Source organism: Mercenaria mercenaria, chromosome 2 (genome assembly GCF_021730395.1).
Source record: "Mercenaria mercenaria strain notata chromosome 2, MADL_Memer_1, whole genome shotgun sequence".
Classification (NCBI taxonomy): Eukaryota; Metazoa; Mollusca; class Bivalvia; order Venerida; family Veneridae; genus Mercenaria; species Mercenaria mercenaria.
The window spans coordinates 23,089,000-23,106,438 of NC_069362.1; the positions used below are offsets into that span (position 1 = coordinate 23,089,000).

A 17,439-nucleotide genomic window follows, 5' to 3' on the forward strand; every position below is an offset into this window, starting at 1 on the left:
CCAATCTGCAAATGTTTGATTTTTTGCTTTAAGTTTTTTTATTGTTTTTTTTCTGTTTGTTTTTTTTTTTCTTTTTTAACTGAGAACTTAATCAAGTAATTAGAGTTATGGGGGTCACTACTAGTGATTTAAAAGCTAGGGTTTTATTTTCATGTCAACTGCTTTAGCATTTTCCAGTCCAACTAATTGTACGCTGGTCGACATATTGTGCTAGTGGGTTACTTATGGGGGATTCTGACCCAACACGAAATTATTTCAGAATCAGCCCAGGTCGTCAAATCATTTTGACCTTCTATCACTGAAAGGATACCTCTTGATCATTTAAATTTGCTGCTTAGTTGAAATATTTGCAAATGAATAATGTGTTCATATATGTGCATATTTCAAATCTTTTCAGTCTGTACATTCTGTTTAATTCTGAATTGTTCATACGCCAAACATTATTACCTCTACGCCGTTTGTCTTTTTAAAGACATTTCTTGTTTTTTAATTATGGCGGATATGACGCTCCATAAAACATAAAATAAATCGAAATGAACTTTACACAGAATTTTAATAAGATGTTGTTAACCACTTAAGCTTGACTTCCGTAATATATATAGAACATAGACACTAGAATAGATATTATTGGAATGGATAATTTTTAAGCTAGCGTTATCGATTTTACTTTCTGGTTTATGGTAATGCGTAATACATATAAGGTTATATAGTAGGACGAGATAAACATACAGGTAAACTAGGACGGCAGTCATTAATATATACTAGATCACGCAGGTGAACCGGTTAGCCAAACAGTTTTACAGTGTGGAATAACGCTAATAACATGTAAGTACATTTACATTTAAATATATTTACCATCGTTACATTGATAGATTTATTAAAGTATCTAATTAAATAAAATTATGAGCTATTTAACTGTCCTTGCAAGCCCTATCGTATCTGCCATTAATGCGACATCATCTGCAAACATTAACAAAAATACGACAAAGTTGTATAGGCCTAAAGTCATATATATAAATATTAAAGATATACAATGTCTAACTTTTACTACAATATTTTATATTTAGATATTCACATCAAATGTAGAAAATGATTTTCCTCATCCGATATATTTGAATTTGCTAAATTATTCGGGTACCTACTCGTGTGAGCGATACCGCCCTCGTGTGATTTATGTACATGTAGGTTGTTTAGGGTACGTAAAAAGAATGCCAACGTATGACACATATTTAAGAATGTTGAACATTTTAAAGACAGATTCGTCCGAGGCAATGCATTAATTCGCACTGGTGAAAATATCAGTCCTCAATAATATTGATATGACTATAAAATTTGAAGAAATGTAGTGAAATTCACGTATTTTGACGTTCTGAGACGTATTTTTCTTTGTTCAAAGTTGCGATAACTGAATTTGCCACTCACCTTGGTAGAACTATACATACTCAACTACAAAACATTTGGATCATGTACCTGCAAGTTTTTTTCTGTTGATGAAATTTCAATTATATGCATCCTGTTACTGTTTTTGATGGTACCTCTGACGATAGATGAAAATAAACAAAGATACCTACCCGTTTGCACATGGGTACCGTCCTCGTTATGTCAATGAACATTAATAAAACTCTCCGCAGCGATTGCTTTCACATACGGTACACACTAAATAAACCTAACTGAAGGTAATTGCTTTGAGGATCTGGAAATAAGAACTGGAAATTAATGTGAAACCCGACCTTTAGTAGATCTATTTGATTAGAATTTTAACTTTAAAGATGTAAAGAATGCGAATGGACCGTGTTAGCGGTATTTCAACAATATTAAATCTTCCCTCACACCCACCCACTGTTCTGCGCATTCTATCATTTTGCCGCCTTCTTGAGGTTCTTCTTTTTCTCTTTCAGTCTCATTATGAAAACGACCAAATTTGTCGCACACCGAGCAAAATGCTTATGTTAAGACCTTTTTTTTTCTTTCTGAAAGGGAAAGTTGACCCTCTCTCTGGGCATGTATTCATTTAGGGAGATGCCCCGACTTCATAAATCTGCCTTTTATCGTGTCTTGTAATATTTGCCTCTATTCATAGGCGCACTCTCCTTAATATTAAAGTCGTGCTAATTATGCGACTTAGTTACAAGTGCATACAATATACACTACTGTATAAGTGTCTTACAGGTGACTAACTGATGAAGCAGAAGCAGATATGGAAGTCTGGGTATCAGATTCTATCTCTTTTTATTGTTTGTTCAAACACTCCTCACAGCGATTGTAAACGTTAAATGTACGTCCAGGGAGGAAATCTGTGAGATTCAAGATTTCAAGATTTTATTTATAACTAGGCCCATACGGCACAAGCATTATAATAACAACATTTAACAAAACAAACACTAATACATAAAATAAAACAGTAGTATTACGGTCATAATAGATCTGATACAAATATTTTGTAAGCTAAAAAATAGAAGATGGTGTACATTTAGAATTAACCAGGTTGGAAACATTGTTTTAACTGGCCAACAAATAACTGCCAGTGACAAAAACCTATCCCTACCTAAAAATTTGAAGTATTTTCTGTACAAACAATGCTAACTTAAAAATAAGAATACTATCATTACTTTGAAATAAACGTTGAAATTTACCTCCCTTTCACATTAATAACAAGTTTGTTTCAGCTGATGTTCTTATATGTATTTCCTTGAACAAATCTACTCTGAAGGTTATCTTAACTGTATTAGCATGTCTTTAAGATATATATTTTTAATAAATGATACAAATAAATTGATATTCCAGGTGTCTTGGGGTGTTTTGGGGTGTCTTTGGGTGTCTTGGGGTGAAAAGACCTTCCGGTAGTTCAAGATTCATGCAGGGAAGTTGGCAGTTACTTGCGGAGAACAGGTTTGTACTGGTACAGAATCCAGGAACACAAGTTAGGTTAACTGCCCGCCGTTACATGACTGAAATACTGTTGAAAAACGGCGTTAAACCCAAAACAAACAGACAAACCATTTCTAATTATAATACCTATTGGAAATACCCAAAGCTCACCAAAAACCATGATATAAGGTGTTGACTTTTTAACCTTCAGTAATGTTTTTAAAAATTTAAACTGAAAACTTGCTGACATCACCACATCCCCATACCTCTGATCCATAATAATATTGGTTGAACCACAGACTCAAATAAATGTAACTGTGAATCAATACTAAGCTGCAACTTCCTACATTTTTTCAACAGAGCATACATAGCCTTTGTAGCTTGGTCAACCAAATATATTTTAGTTTTATTGAAGTTACCATTGTAGTTAAATTTAATTCCTAGATATCTGAAGTCATCTACTACTTCAAGTACCGCATTATTATTATAATAAAGCCTAGACTTATTTTGTACTTTTCCACGTTAAAAAAGAACAACCTTAGTTTTATTTGAATTAACTGTAAGTTTCAAAATATAATATTCTGACATACATTTAATGCAGATTGTAAATCATTTTAAGATTCTGCAAATAACACTGTATCATCTGCATAAAGTAACAAAAATAGCTTGAAGAATATTTCTGAAATATCACCGTTAAGCAGGTCCTATACATCGTTTGATAATTCCACTAGTCCTGAACAATAATTAGACATATATGAGACTAAATCATTCTAGAAAACAGAAAATAATGTTGGTGATAAATTTTCACCTTGTCGTACACCAGTTGAGGTAATAAAGAAATTTGATAGACTTTGGCTACTCTTTACACAAAATTTGGCTTTATCATATATTGCATACTATACAGCCTTAAAGACTTTCCTATCAATGCTATGCTGTAGTAATTGATTCCATAAACACATACGATCGACAGAATCAAACGCTTGCTTTCTTGTAATCTACAGTGGCACAATATAAGAGCAGATTGGTTTTTTATACTTTAACTTACTGCCTTTAGATTCATAATCACCATTTGCAATACAGAATTAGCAACAGACTTTCAGACAGTTAAGATGATATTTTGTTAAAGTTTAAATATTTGAAAGTACTTTGAAATAATGTACAAATGGTTACCAAGAATAAGCAAAATTTCTCGTCGCTTTCCTTTTTTCTTTTCATTTCCCACCATTTTAGCTCTGCTTTCAACAGTTGGATGATAAGCAAATTGCTCGGGGCTTGAATTGTTCAACAAACCTGCCAACCTACTAAACTTTATGCCCTCTTTATCTACCTTAATAGACCATCACTTTTTCCAACACCTATCTTGCATGAAAGTTCTATCATAAGTTAAAGTAACGATAAAAATAAAGAAGGAGCTGAATAGTTTCTAGTAAAATGCCGGTCAGTTGTGGTCTGCTACCCTAAAATAGCGCGAATATGCTCCTTTCCGCACAAAAACAACCCTTCTTTCGGTTTCGATCTGCAAAACTTGTATGTGAAGTGTATAAACATATCTCATCTAATTTCATGCATTATGTATTCCAGCAGTAAAAAGGTGTGATTAATGCACTTGTTCTACACGAATTTTCGCACACAAAAATGGTGAAACAAGGATCTGTTTACTACTGACTTCTTTCGACTACTCATACGAAGCACATTTTTGACCGAATTACTGGCTTTATTCCTGAAAACGAAGTTAAACATGGGTCGATCGCAATAAAATATTTGACAAAAATCATAGAATTTCGAAACAAATTTAATTTTGTTTTTGTTGCAAACATTTTGTACCCCATAACAACTTAAATAACAAGACAAAACGTACGGAAGTCGCAATATTCAAATAAAAATACACATAAGAATGTGTCTGTGTAAATAGATCTTGAAAGCGAACATGAAGAAATTATGTTTTAAAGTTTTTCTTCGGATAGGCTGCTTCCAGTAGCTGAGGGTATAAAAAACCAAAGTTTTATCTTCATCCTAGCTGGTCATTGCATATTATCGCTAAATTTTAGAAAAGGGGTCTGCGTCAATGTAATGTTCATTTCAATAACGAGGACGGTATCCGCTGGATTGACAGAAACAACGAGAATGGTACCATGGCACATCGTCAGAGGTATCTTATTTTCTAGACAGTGTCTTCGAAAAAATCGATCTAATTTTACTGTGCTTCAAGTTTTTGTGAAATGAAAGCAATGGCTAATACACAGAATGACTGCTTTTAATTTTCCTAACAAAAAATTCCCAATATAATCCGAAATAATATCATTAATCGTGAAAATATATACAATCGCCTTAAAATATCTTCATTTCCGCGACAAAAAACGTATTATTTCACAGTTATTCAGGTCATATGAGATAGATATTTGACAAGGATATAGTTAAGGTATGATCTTACACATTTAATACTAAAACTTTTCAAATCTTCAGTAAAATACGGAGTAATTACCTGTTATAGGTGTGAATTTCCTGGTCACCAACATGTACATTAATCTCACGAGGGCGGTATCGCTCACACGAGTAGGTACCCGAATAACCAGTGTGTAAATAATTACGTATTTAGCGCTATATTCATAAATAATTACGTATTTAGCGCTATATTCATAATTAAATGTGTCAGTCATTGGTAAAATAACTTCAGTTGGTTTAGTGGTAGTTCTAGTACACACTTTATACTGTGTTCAGTTTTACATGTATACAGCGTGTACTATTTTTAATCTAATGCATGGTACTGTTAATAAACAGAAACTTGTTAATTTTACATTGACTTAAACTATATATGAGCCGTGCCATGAGAAAACCAACATAATGGGTTTGCGACCAGCATGGATCCAGACCAGCCTGCGCATCCGCGCAGTCTGGTCAGGATCCATGCTGTTCGCTAACAGTTTCTCCAATTCCAATAGGCTTTAAAAGCGAACAGCATGGATCCTGACCAGACTGCGCGGGTGCGCAGGCTGGTCTGGATCCATGTTGGTCGCAAACCCACTATGTTGGTTTTCTCATGGACGGCTCATATGTAGTATTTGTTCATGTTTTCAAATATGAAATTTGGGTCAAGTATACCTTTAAAAAATGATATGGTAGCCAGTGTCAGATTATCTAAGATGTACTTGAAGACTTTAAGTATACGAGAAACAGGGTGTCACCCTTAACTCCAGACACTGGCTAGATCAGCGTTCTTACTTTGTGCTACAGACTAGGTTCTAACATAGATACAAATGTCAGAAGTTATTTGAAATGATTAAAGAAGTTGATATTTAGGGGTGTTTTTTATTCTTTCTTTCTTTATAAAAAAAATTTATATGAAGTTCTTACTCCGGTAAAATTGAGAACATTTGCACAAGTTGTAAATACACATTACTATATCTGAGAGAATTTTTTCATAAAAATGCAACTGCGATTGAAAGTCAAATTCATTAATTTACCCTTTCATATCATAGAAAATTACATCAAGGCAAAGTTTATGAATTTCTATAGATCTACAGTGCTGATCGATCTTTCTGTCCTTTTCTTGGTAAATGATATTATGATTTGAAAGTTTTCCACAGTATTAAACCCATATCATTGATGCTCAGCATTACAAAGCGGTTAATTTCATTATATCTTTTCTGTAACTTATTTTTGTGTCTCCACAGTTTCAAGATGTTGAGCTTGATAGGTTCACTGGATCTGACATCACTGGTTCCCACCACGTATCAAGCTTCCACCTCTCTCGTGCTGCAGACGACATTTCTTGTTGGTGCCATTTTTGTTGTCTTCAAATTTATTTATTTCATCAGATACCGTAGGCGCATTGAGAAGATATTCGGCAATCTTCCCGGACCAAAAGAACGCACATGGCTTTATGGGAGTTTTGTTGTTGTAAGTAGAAAGATTATAAGAATCTTTCACAATTTGAAGGTGCGGCTCCCGGGTAACTGTTTTGGCGGTGACTCGGCAAAACAGTTACCTGAGAGCCATGCATTTCCATATGCACCTTCCACTGGTGACAGATTCTTTTCTTGCATGTTGTAGTCTTCAAATTTTAGAAGAAATAAAATAAAACGAATATTTTGTTTTAGAATACATGTTATAAATGTAGCGAATGAATTCATGCATTCTTTCATAAGCTTCAGCACACGAGCCATAGCACTGACAAAAATGGAAAAATGTGTCAAGTGTTTGCGAGAGAACGTGCCTCAATGTAGATGAACGAACCTAATAAAAACTCTACTTAAATATTTTATAAATAAACACTTATTAGAAGCAAGTCATTTTTATAATCACAAAGAAAGGCGCTTTCTATCTAAATTTTGTGGGAATACCATTAAACTTAGTGACATGACCCTTTAAACAAATTCCATTTCCGAAAGGGTATTTATCAAAGCAATATTGCTGGTGGAAATTTCTATATCTGGTACATTTGTTTTTTTTATCAGCAGTATTGAGGTTAGCAAGGGGAACGGTGTTATAAATCAGAACGATATGGGAAAAAAACATGTATCTGAATAATATTTATTTAGTGTAGGTGTTTGTGCATTAATAACCCCGCATTATATTATTATTATTATACCACATTTATATAACACTCTTTTCATACAAAATATGTGCATTCAAAATTGCTTTACAAAGACATTAAAAAACACATACACACAAATATTTATAAATAGGCCTACAATGTAATTACATTGGTATACATTGGTAAAAGATTAAAAGAAATAGAATTAGTAATCTTTATAGTATATCCCGCTTTGTGTCAAAATTACAGAATTCTGAATAGTTTGTTGCAGTTTTTCGGCCTATCATATTTTCAGATGCGAACACTAGATGCGCAAGGAAGGCTTCTAAAATTTCTTGAATGGGGAAACAAATATTCAAAAGAGAAGGGATATGTTCGAGTCTGGGGATCTATGGGTCGCCCAGCGATCATTGCTTGCGATCCCTCCAGTATGAAGAGAATTCTGAAAACTGCAGGTATGTGTAGTATTTAATATAGGACCTGTATAAGATATCCTTTTCGGAATTTGAATATTGACTGAAGCTGCCACTTATATTCTTCTACTACACGTGTATCATCTAGCTGAAATATACTAATATAATACCGAATTTATACCTCTGATGAGCTACCTTACTTTTTCAAAACACAAACTGTCAGTGCTTTCAAAATGTCATGATTTGTAGACGGGTCCTTACGTTGACCATACATTGAAGAAGGCCTATGGCAACAATTTGTACATTGAATTAATAATATATATTTCAGAACCAAAACCTCTTAACCTTACAAGTGGCTACAGAACGTTGAAAGACTGGCTTGGAGACGGATTACTCATTTCCGGTGGCGACAAATGGGCGCGAAACCGCCGTCTGCTCACACCAGCGTTCCATTTCGATATTCTCAAACCGTACATAGACGTTTACAATGACTCGGCAAATGTTTTGATTGTAAGTTTTTGTTCACGTTATCCTATAGTTAAAATAGTTTCGCTATACATGACTCAAAAACAGGGGTCTTGCACATATTCACTCTGTGAAGTTTCTACTATACGTTTCTTTATGTCTAGGAAAGTTAAACGTGTTTTAGCAATTACCTGCAATAAACGCTGGAGGAAGATTGCTGTTTTACCGTGACTTTTTTGCGATTGTTCTTTGCAATTCCATTTAATATAGATATATCATTTTTATTCCCCTTATTTCGAAGACCCGGGAGGCATATACCGGTCGTGTTTAAACTGTCCGCCCGTCACATTTTCTTGTGTACTCAACCCCTACAGTTTTCGTTCAGTTCAAATGAAACTTGGTATAAATCATCACAAGTGGACAAGACAATCTTGTCCGATTATTATCTCGCATTATATTATAACTACATCTGTACCTTGTGTACTCAACTGCTCCTGCAATTGCCCTTCAACTGAAAAGAAACTTGGTATAAATCATCAACATGAAGCGGACATGTGCATATTTTCGGAAACTTTATGTTTGTTTATTATCCCTCACCGAAGGAATTGTCCGTCCGGCTGTTCGTCCGTCCATGCATGCGTCCGTCCGTGCGATTGAAAATGTTTATTATTCTATAAGAATTTTAACAAGAATCACCTAACCTCTTATTAATATATTAGCACATAACTTTGCTCACATGAAGTATTATCCTCCTTGACCCTGTAAAAGCAGAGTTTATCCGTTGAATTGTTTAAAATAGGGATTTTTACTGTATCTTGGTATCATTCATGGATCTCCATAAAACTCTCCATAATTCTAGATCACTATAAGTGGTAGTTCTCGCGCAACTTCGTCAGGATTACTTCCATAACTTTAGAGTTATCGCCTTTTAATTGTTTTACAATCCATAAAATCCCACATAACAAAGTAATCTATAGATGGATATTCATCAAATTTTATCAAATATAAATTACTATAGGGTGGTGGTGCATGCACATCTTTCATGAGACTGTCTTCAGTAACTGCAGAATTATTTCCCTTTAATTGTTTAAAGATTCATAAATACATCTGTAAGTAAAATATCTTTCAAAATATAGTCTCCTAATTCGTAAAATAACGTATTCGGATGACGATATAAATTCACTGACGTTGCTTGTTATTTGCAGAATTTTTCGGTTTTAACTTCACGATATTGATTGATCAATTTAATTTGTTACCTAGGTTCATTACCAGCTCATTCTAAAGATGGTATACTTTTTAGTATAACTTTAATTTTAGATAGTTTTGTTGTTTTGTTACAGGGGAAGTTGGGGAAGTTCGCGGATGAAAAGAAGGAATTTGAAATATTTCAGCAGATCTGTTTATGTACACTTGATATTATCTTGAGATGCGCCTTCTCGTATGACATTGATGTTCAACGAAGCGGGTATATATAATATTGTAAATATATTCATTACCGATTCAGCATATAGATCTATATCATATCGATTGACCGAAGGGAAAGGTTGTGATAATAAAGCTGGATCCATATTCGTTTCCCCCTGTAATTGTTAATCAGGGGAGGTTTTATATTTAACCTTTGCATGAATTAGCCTTCCACAATTACAGATAGCTAGATGCTGAATGCATTACAAGTTTACTATAAACAAAGTATATTCGTAAAATAATTAGACTACGTTTTTAAAGGTTGTGGAATACGGAGCTAGACAGCGCTGTAGGACCATGTTTTCCCCAGATCACATTTTCACATACTTAGAATAAGAACTTACTCTTCGCCCTTTTAATTGATTAAATTAGACATACGTGTTTATCAAAAAAAGCGGGTTAAGAAAAATAAAATAATTTTCAGAGATTCGGATTCGGTGATGCAAAGCATTTTTGGCGTCATCATCATCATCATCATCATATAATTATCATTGTCTCGAGTTCGGGTTCAGACCGACCTTCTACCTTCCGACCGCCAGTCCAGCTCGCGACCTGCTCGTTCACACAGTGGTAAGATGATAGACACACATGCCCGAGTCTCGTGAAAATCTTTTCAGGGATTTAGGAGATATGGAACGAAACAACATTCATAAAATGTCTTTGACCACAGATCAATATGTAATCTTAATATTGATCTGTCAGAGCATGTGCTCTGTACATGGCCTTGTCGCGTGTAAATACTTGTGCTTAGATTAAAAATCCTCATTCCATTACAAAGTTAGAGCACATACCCAAAATCCTAACGTTCCGACAGCTGTGAACGAACTTGTTAAAGTTGACAACGCTCCCGGAAAAGGTATACGTTAGCCTGATTTGATAAAGACCATTATAGCATACGACTTATAGAAATTTCATTTTGTAGTCTATAACCTAGCAATGTGGTCCAGATGTAAAGACACGCGTTTTGGGGTTTAATTACACGTCAATGTTAAAAAGTGAAAAGTGCGATTTCATGTCACATCAAACACCGTCATCGATCACTAAGTTCATAGAAAATATGAAATGTGCGACTGTGCTGCGTGAAAAATGAGATCCCATTCTTCACATTTGTGACGAATAGCATTCTGTTCTTCACACGTGTGAAAAAATGTGATTAGGGAAAACGTATGGTCCTACTTAGTGCCGTGATGTAATAAAAAATGCTTTTGATTAAGCATTGTTTTAAGACTTTGCTTTTTCAGACCGTCGAAGATACAATGTTCTTAAAAAGAGTGTTTAAATCTGTAATTCTACTGAATGTTGCATATCGATTATGAATTGTTCTAGATCATATATGATAATGTATAATACCTTTCAGAGAAACACACCCTTATGTACAAGCAGTGAGCGACTTAGCAATAAACAACTCTCAGCGTCTCAGGTAAAGAGATATTACTTTTTAGCACCTACTTCGGCTATATGTGTGAAACAAGACGGTATAGAAGCAGAACATACTTTTTCATCATGAGATTCTTTATATAAACCACCCCACCGGTCAATAGTCTGTGTCATATGACCTGTCTATAGTCAATACATATGTTTTCAGGGTCAAGTAAAAACCTGAAGAAGAAATTTCCCTGTTGTCCTTTAATACTCGTATAACATTTACTGAATGGCTTGTCGGTCAAAAGTCAAACGTTTTACTCAAAACCCGAAGGTGAGATGAGTGTATAATATATATATATCCTACATATCAGAACATAATGAACCGATGACTTTGAAATATGCATATGCCATCAGATATTGGTTTCTGTTTTCAGAATTTAGAGAGGAGTTTCATTTGTCAGTGATTGTGTGTAAAATAGGAAGCATTTTAAAGACTGTACGCATTTTTACAAATAATGAATGTTTGAATGGTTTTACAGAAACCCACTGCTGGCACCAGATATCCTTTTCTACAGAACGAAAATGGGTAAAAAGTACAAACAGGACTGTGATTTTGTTCATGGCGTAGCAGAAGACATTATCGATAAAAGAAGGCGTGTTCTGGTAAAACTGCATTTTTATTCAATATTTAATCTCGTCAGATCTCGCAATAGTCGGCTTTCGCTTGATATTATGTACACTGGGATCGAATCGGAATTTGAATCAGTGACATTAAGAGATAAAAATAATGAAATACCCTTGTTGGTGTTATTTGTATTAATCCACACATTTCATATAACACATAAATACTTCATGACGTCACCCCTTACCGCTGCGGATTCGTACCCAAGCTGGCCTTAAAATCCTTCATATGATGCTCGTGTATGAAATAATGCCCGGAGTTGTTTCCGGTGTCTTCGCTCGCCGTTATAAACTGCAAACTCGCTACATATTTCTGAAATGAAATCAACACAAATAATAAAACGTAGTATGGCAAAATATCGGTAAGATACAAATTTTACTTTTAATTTTTCCATTCACTTTGTTGTGTTTATCATTTCTTTTGTTCTAAACGGTTACATGCATTCTGTATTTCAGGAGAAGCTTGGAGAGCCCAAGTCTAGAAAGTATCTGGATTTTCTGGACATTTTGCTCACAGCAAAAGACGAAAATGGGACAGGATTGTCAGACATGGATATTAGAAACGAAGTGGATACATTCTTGTTTGAAGGTCAGTCAACTAGAAGACTATTGTATACTCCTAGTGTAGAGATGAAATATTGAACTGATTTTCAAAATGGTTGCGTTTCAGTTTTACATCTTACATTTGCAAATATATCTATTTAGTTTTCAAACTATTTGCATGTAAATTAGAAATTAGGAATAAAGCAGTTACGCGGATGATAGTTTGATAATCATTCTTCGGGGTGGAATTTTATTACACAAATGTATCTCGGCAAATATTGTAAACAGTGTGTTTTCATTTTCTTCTTTAAGGTCACGATACAACAGCGAGCGCCATCTCGTGGATTTTGTATTCCCTAGCAAAACATCCGGAATATCAGGAGAAATGTCAGGAAGAAATTGATGATCTGTTGCAAGGAAGAGAGTCAGACGATATTAAATGGTAAATTTAATTTCTGAAAATGTTTGAAATAGGATCAGCATAGCCCGATTAACGTTTCCGTTGAATCAGTCGGTTAATGTCGAATTCGCAAAGGAACATACTAAGTAGTGTCTTAGAATGATAGAAGAAACTTGTTTTTGAATGTAAAAGGTGTTTTATGTAATTTTCATTAAGACCAAACATTGACTGGTATAAGTTTAAGAGAGATATATTGCCTGACTATTTTGCGATTTTGCTAGTATAATTAGACTCCAAACCTCTAATCAACCCAAATGCTTTTAATACCTAGATGGTAACTTTATAACCAGAAAATTTCCTAAATTGAGTCACGCCTATAAAGAAATCTAATCCATATTACATTGTCAGGTTAATGAGTGTTCTTTTTTAATGAATTCTTTATATTATGTCTGTACCTGTGTACCTAGGTCAGATCTTCCGCATCTAGAATACCTTACTATGTGCATAAAAGAAGGTATGCGGTTGCATTGTCCAGTTGCCATAGTCGCTCGTGTAACAACAAAACCTTTTGATATCGGAGATACAATTGTACCAGCAGGCACAAATGTGCAAGTTAGTATATGCCCTGTTTAAAATTTGTTATGTCTTCTTAAGTGTTTTTTTTTCATTCCTTATACTTTTTGTACCTATTCTATGTTACGTAGGTCTGATCTTCCGCATCTAGAATACCTAACTATGTGCATAAAGGAAGGTATGCGGTTGCATTGTCCAGTTGCCATAGTGGGCCGTGAAACAACAAAACCTTTTGATCTTGGAGATACAGTTGTACCAGCAGGAACCTCAGTTGTAGTTAGTATCTGTCATTTCTGCATTTGATGTATTCAAAACCATTAGGTTGCCATGACGGTAAAATGGTGATTGTTGAAAGGGGCAGACATTATTCACTGTTCGGCAGTTTCAGATTTAATTTGATCTACAGTACGTGAAGCAGAAATGGTTTTATCCTAATACGTGATATATATACAGACGGTTCATCAAAGACATAGTATCTTTAAACTAAACTGAATACTGAGAGTTGCGTATTCAAACTTCTTTGGGGGAAAATGTAAGCTTTAAGTTAGAGCTATGTTTTAAATGATGTATTTGACGGATCAAGGTCAAGGTTTGGCAGGAGCTTATACCCTCACCTTTAGATGAAACTAGCAAAGCTGAGATAACAAACTTTCATTTCCACTCCTGCGGAAACATACCTTACTTTAACGTTGTCTTGCAGATTAACATATGGATGCTACATCACAATGAACACGTGTGGGGACCAGATCATATGGAGTTTAAACCAGAAAGGTTTTCTAAAGATAACGTAACAAAGATGGACCCGTACCAGTTTGTGCCGTTCTCTGGGGGACCACGGTAAGACACCTCTTCATGTATCTTGTCACCTTAAAAAGGACGGTAAACGATGATTTAACGAGAAAAAATATTCTGATCTCCTGCTTCTTATCTCATCTTCATATCAAGACATTCACTGGTACAAACTACATTCCAATTTTTCGCGTACAAGTTTCCGTTGGAGACATTTCTAAAGTGGAAATTTTAAGAAATTCCCCCAGGTGGTACATTGGTCCATTTTAAGGTGAATGTGCACATTTACAGATTCGATGAAAACGGTCAGCCGATCCTTTTATACACTGTATAAACATTTTAGAACAAAAATCGCCTTATTTATGAAGTTGGTGTATACGATCCGGAGACAAACTAAGCATTTATTTAGCAGTTTCTGAGTTAACCGTGCAGAAAGCATTTGAAAACTCTTTGTCATTGAATGCTTCCGTGACGAATATGTGAGAAGTCATTCGTCCCCAACCTCTGATTAATGTGGGAAAGTTGTCAGGTACTTACCGTAAACCGGTCAGGACTGATAATGGTTAGGTATCGTTTGAAACTTGTTTGAAATCAAAATAAAGCAAAATAAGTTGTTTGGCGTTGCGTGAAAAATTATATAGTTATATTTATGTATTAAGTAGTTGAGACCAATTGTGGTGCAGTAGAACTATTTTTGAAAAATATTTTATTACAGGAACTGTATCGGACAGAACTTTGCCATGAATGAAGAGAAAGTAGTTCTCGCAAAACTACTGCATAAGTAAGTTCGAATTGATTTATAAGCCTGTTAGTCTTTTGATAATATTCAATTTAATAATTGCATATGTTAGTACTTTAATGAAATAAAAAATATTGCAAATAAAACTATTAAAAATAGAAAAAAGTGATTCAGACACAATATAATTCTATTCAGTCATTCATCATTGCAAGAAATTATCACTGAGTGCGTGATTTTCTATTCTATTTTCAGTTTCAACTTTAGCCTAAAGCCAGATCATGAGGTGAAGTGGCGTTTGTCAGCTGTTATGCGGGCCCAGGACGGCATCTTGGCGAATGTTGAACGCAGGAAACACTGAGTGTAGTTTCGTCTGAAGTTACTTTGTTCATGGAAGATATTATTTCAGCACTAGATTTAAGCAGATTCATTTTCGTGAAGGGCCAAGTTCAAATTGCAAAGAATTTGAGAACGTATTCTTTAGTGTCATAACACTGTGACTCCATTGTGTTTAAAATACACGTATCTCAATATATGTTGTCTCGATCTCCATAAACATAATTGTACGAATGAAAATAAAAAAAACTAATACTTTTACGAGACGTCGTCGTATATTAAGGAATCACATATTTCGCAGATGGTTCTTTTAACGTGGCAACGCTCATTATATATTCTGCAAATGAAGCCTGAATCTGCGTTATGGCAGATCATCAAAGAACTAATGGAACGCGTTTTAACCTGTGATATGAGAATTATTTAGACAAGCATCGCTTGACAAAACTGTGTATACATTTATAGATTCTGCATTTTACTATACTCAGATTTTCTTTGCATGTGTATGAGTGACGTAGAAAGTAGATGTTATAATTGTAAACTTTTTTTCAAAACAAGAATTTAAAGATATGAAGTCTGTATTATATGTCTTTCATTTTTTTACAGTTATTTTCATGTAATGAATATCGAAATAAATGTTTTAAGTAATGTATATGTGTAATATGGAACAATAAAATGGTACGAATCAAATCTTCTTTTTATATTCATTATTTTATTCATACGATTTTATGAAAATTAAGTTTTGCTTAGTTGTGTGGGCTGTTACCTGCATTTATAATTTCGTTAGCCTAAGATTCCCAATTTCATTACCCTGATATTCCTTATTAATTAGCCAGAGATTACCAGTTTATTAGCCTGAGATTCCCAGCTTTATTTGCATTAATTTCCCAATTTATAAGCCTGAGATTCCCAGTTTATAAGCCTGAGATTCCCAATTTATTAGCCTGAGATTCCCAATTTTATTAGTATGAGATTCACAATTTATTAGCCAAAGATTCCCTGTTTATTAGCCCGAGATTCCCAGTTTATTAGCCCGAGATTCCCTGTTTATTAGCCTGAGATTCCCAGTTTCATCATTCTCGCATACCAGAGCTCTATCGTGGTTCCCCGGATGAACCTCTGGTATACACATTTCGCCGATATTTGGGGTTTGGTTGCATTACAGGTAAAGCGTTTCAGCCAATCAGCGTCGGTTCGCAACAAAATGTAGCGAGCCAATCAAAATCACGAGGTTCCCAGTTTATTGGCCTGAGATTCCCAGTTTCATTTACATGAGATTCCCAATTTCATTAGCCTGAGGGTCTCAATTTTATAGGGAAGATGACGAATAATTGCGCGCTCGACAAAATAGTCTGGTGGTTTTAGTGACAAAAGTGCTCTAGAAATCATTTTATGAGGGCCGGCATGTTAATGCCCGAAGAAAACATATTTGTTAAAGCTTGAACCTTACTGGTTACTTTGATAGCTGTCTCCAAAAATATAACAATGTTTTATGTAAATTAGAGGGGTCAAAAGGTCATGCTATGAAATTCTGATTTTGCAACTTTTTTGTGTAGCTTTTTTTCAATGATTATGTACTGGCAATTTTTCTGAAAAATTGTACCCTAAATGTATTATTAAACTATTTTTAGTCACTTAGAATTGATACAAAGCTAAAACAGAACATGACAAATAGAAACAATGTCTGAAATTAGGGTCAAAGGTCGTGCACTTTATCTATTTACGTTGAGACAATGTCATCTACAGATACTATTAATATGTTATCCAAAAGTGATAAATGGAATTCATTCAAACTTCATACAAAGATTAAAGACATTAAGGAAATGTGCTTTGTACAAGTACAATAAATCTATCTAGCTTACTTTTTGAATTATCTCCCTTTATTAAACTTACATATAACATTTCTTTTCCAAAGAAAAATTCTAAATTTAACCAATCATTTTTGTTGAAATTTCACACAACGATAAAGACCACTGAAAGAAACTGAAGTGTATTAAATGATGAGTCTATCTCGCTCATTTTTTTAAAATTATCTCCCTTTATAGAATGTAGTTGTCTGAACCATATTGTTAAACACTAAATGACATTACTTTCTATTCAGTAGTCTAAATAGTACTTACGTTACTGGCATCAGTTGATCGTTACAAAGCTTTTGTAAAAAGGTTTGTGGTACCCTACCTGCGTAAGGGATTGTTCAATTATAAAGAAAACATATCAGCAGATGGTCACAATCAGTACTATAGACATAAAGAATAATATTTACCATATTATGTAT

General features: G+C 34.3%; 2 protein-coding genes across 3 annotated transcripts in view; one reads left to right on the top strand and one right to left on the bottom strand.

Moving 5' to 3' along the window:
* LOC123563504 (ubiquitin conjugation factor E4 A-like) overlaps positions 1–17,439 on the bottom strand; it is a 316,583-nt gene that overhangs the window by 86,600 nt on the left and 212,544 nt on the right. The gene's annotated exons all lie outside the window — the stretch shown is intronic.
* Positions 599–15,854, top strand: LOC128551530 (leukotriene-B4 omega-hydroxylase 3-like). Of its 2 annotated transcripts, none has more exons than XM_053532434.1 (13): positions 599–825; positions 6,540–6,765; positions 7,698–7,857; positions 8,144–8,325; positions 9,621–9,745; positions 11,102–11,164; positions 11,649–11,772; positions 12,247–12,379; positions 12,646–12,775; positions 13,201–13,345; positions 14,007–14,143; positions 14,811–14,876; positions 15,087–15,854. In XM_053532434.1, the coding sequence occupies exons 2-13, from the start codon at positions 6,547–6,549 to the stop codon at positions 15,190–15,192; spliced, it is 1,590 nt and encodes a 529-aa protein (XP_053388409.1). In that variant the 5' UTR covers positions 599–825; positions 6,540–6,546; the 3' UTR covers positions 15,193–15,854. The 2 variants fall into 2 exon arrangements, with proteins under 2 accessions (XP_053388409.1, XP_053388401.1); XM_053532426.1 differs by lacking the exon at positions 13,201–13,345 and adding an exon at positions 13,438–13,582 and having other exon boundaries at positions 603–825.

What these genes read in the sequence shown, in the direction of transcription:
- LOC128551530 (XM_053532434.1), top strand. Translation starts at nt 6,547, where the DNA reads ATGTTGAGCTTGATAGGTTCACTGGATCTGACATCACTGGTTCCCACC. An exon ending in TTTATGGGAGTTTTGTTGTT is followed by an intron (nt 6,766 to 7,697) that starts GTAAGTAGAAAG and finishes TCATATTTTCAG; the next exon opens with ATGCGAACACTAGATGCGCA. An exon ending in ATTGATGTTCAACGAAGCGG is followed by an intron (nt 9,746 to 11,101) that starts GTATATATAATA and finishes AATACCTTTCAG; the next exon opens with AGAAACACACCCTTATGTAC.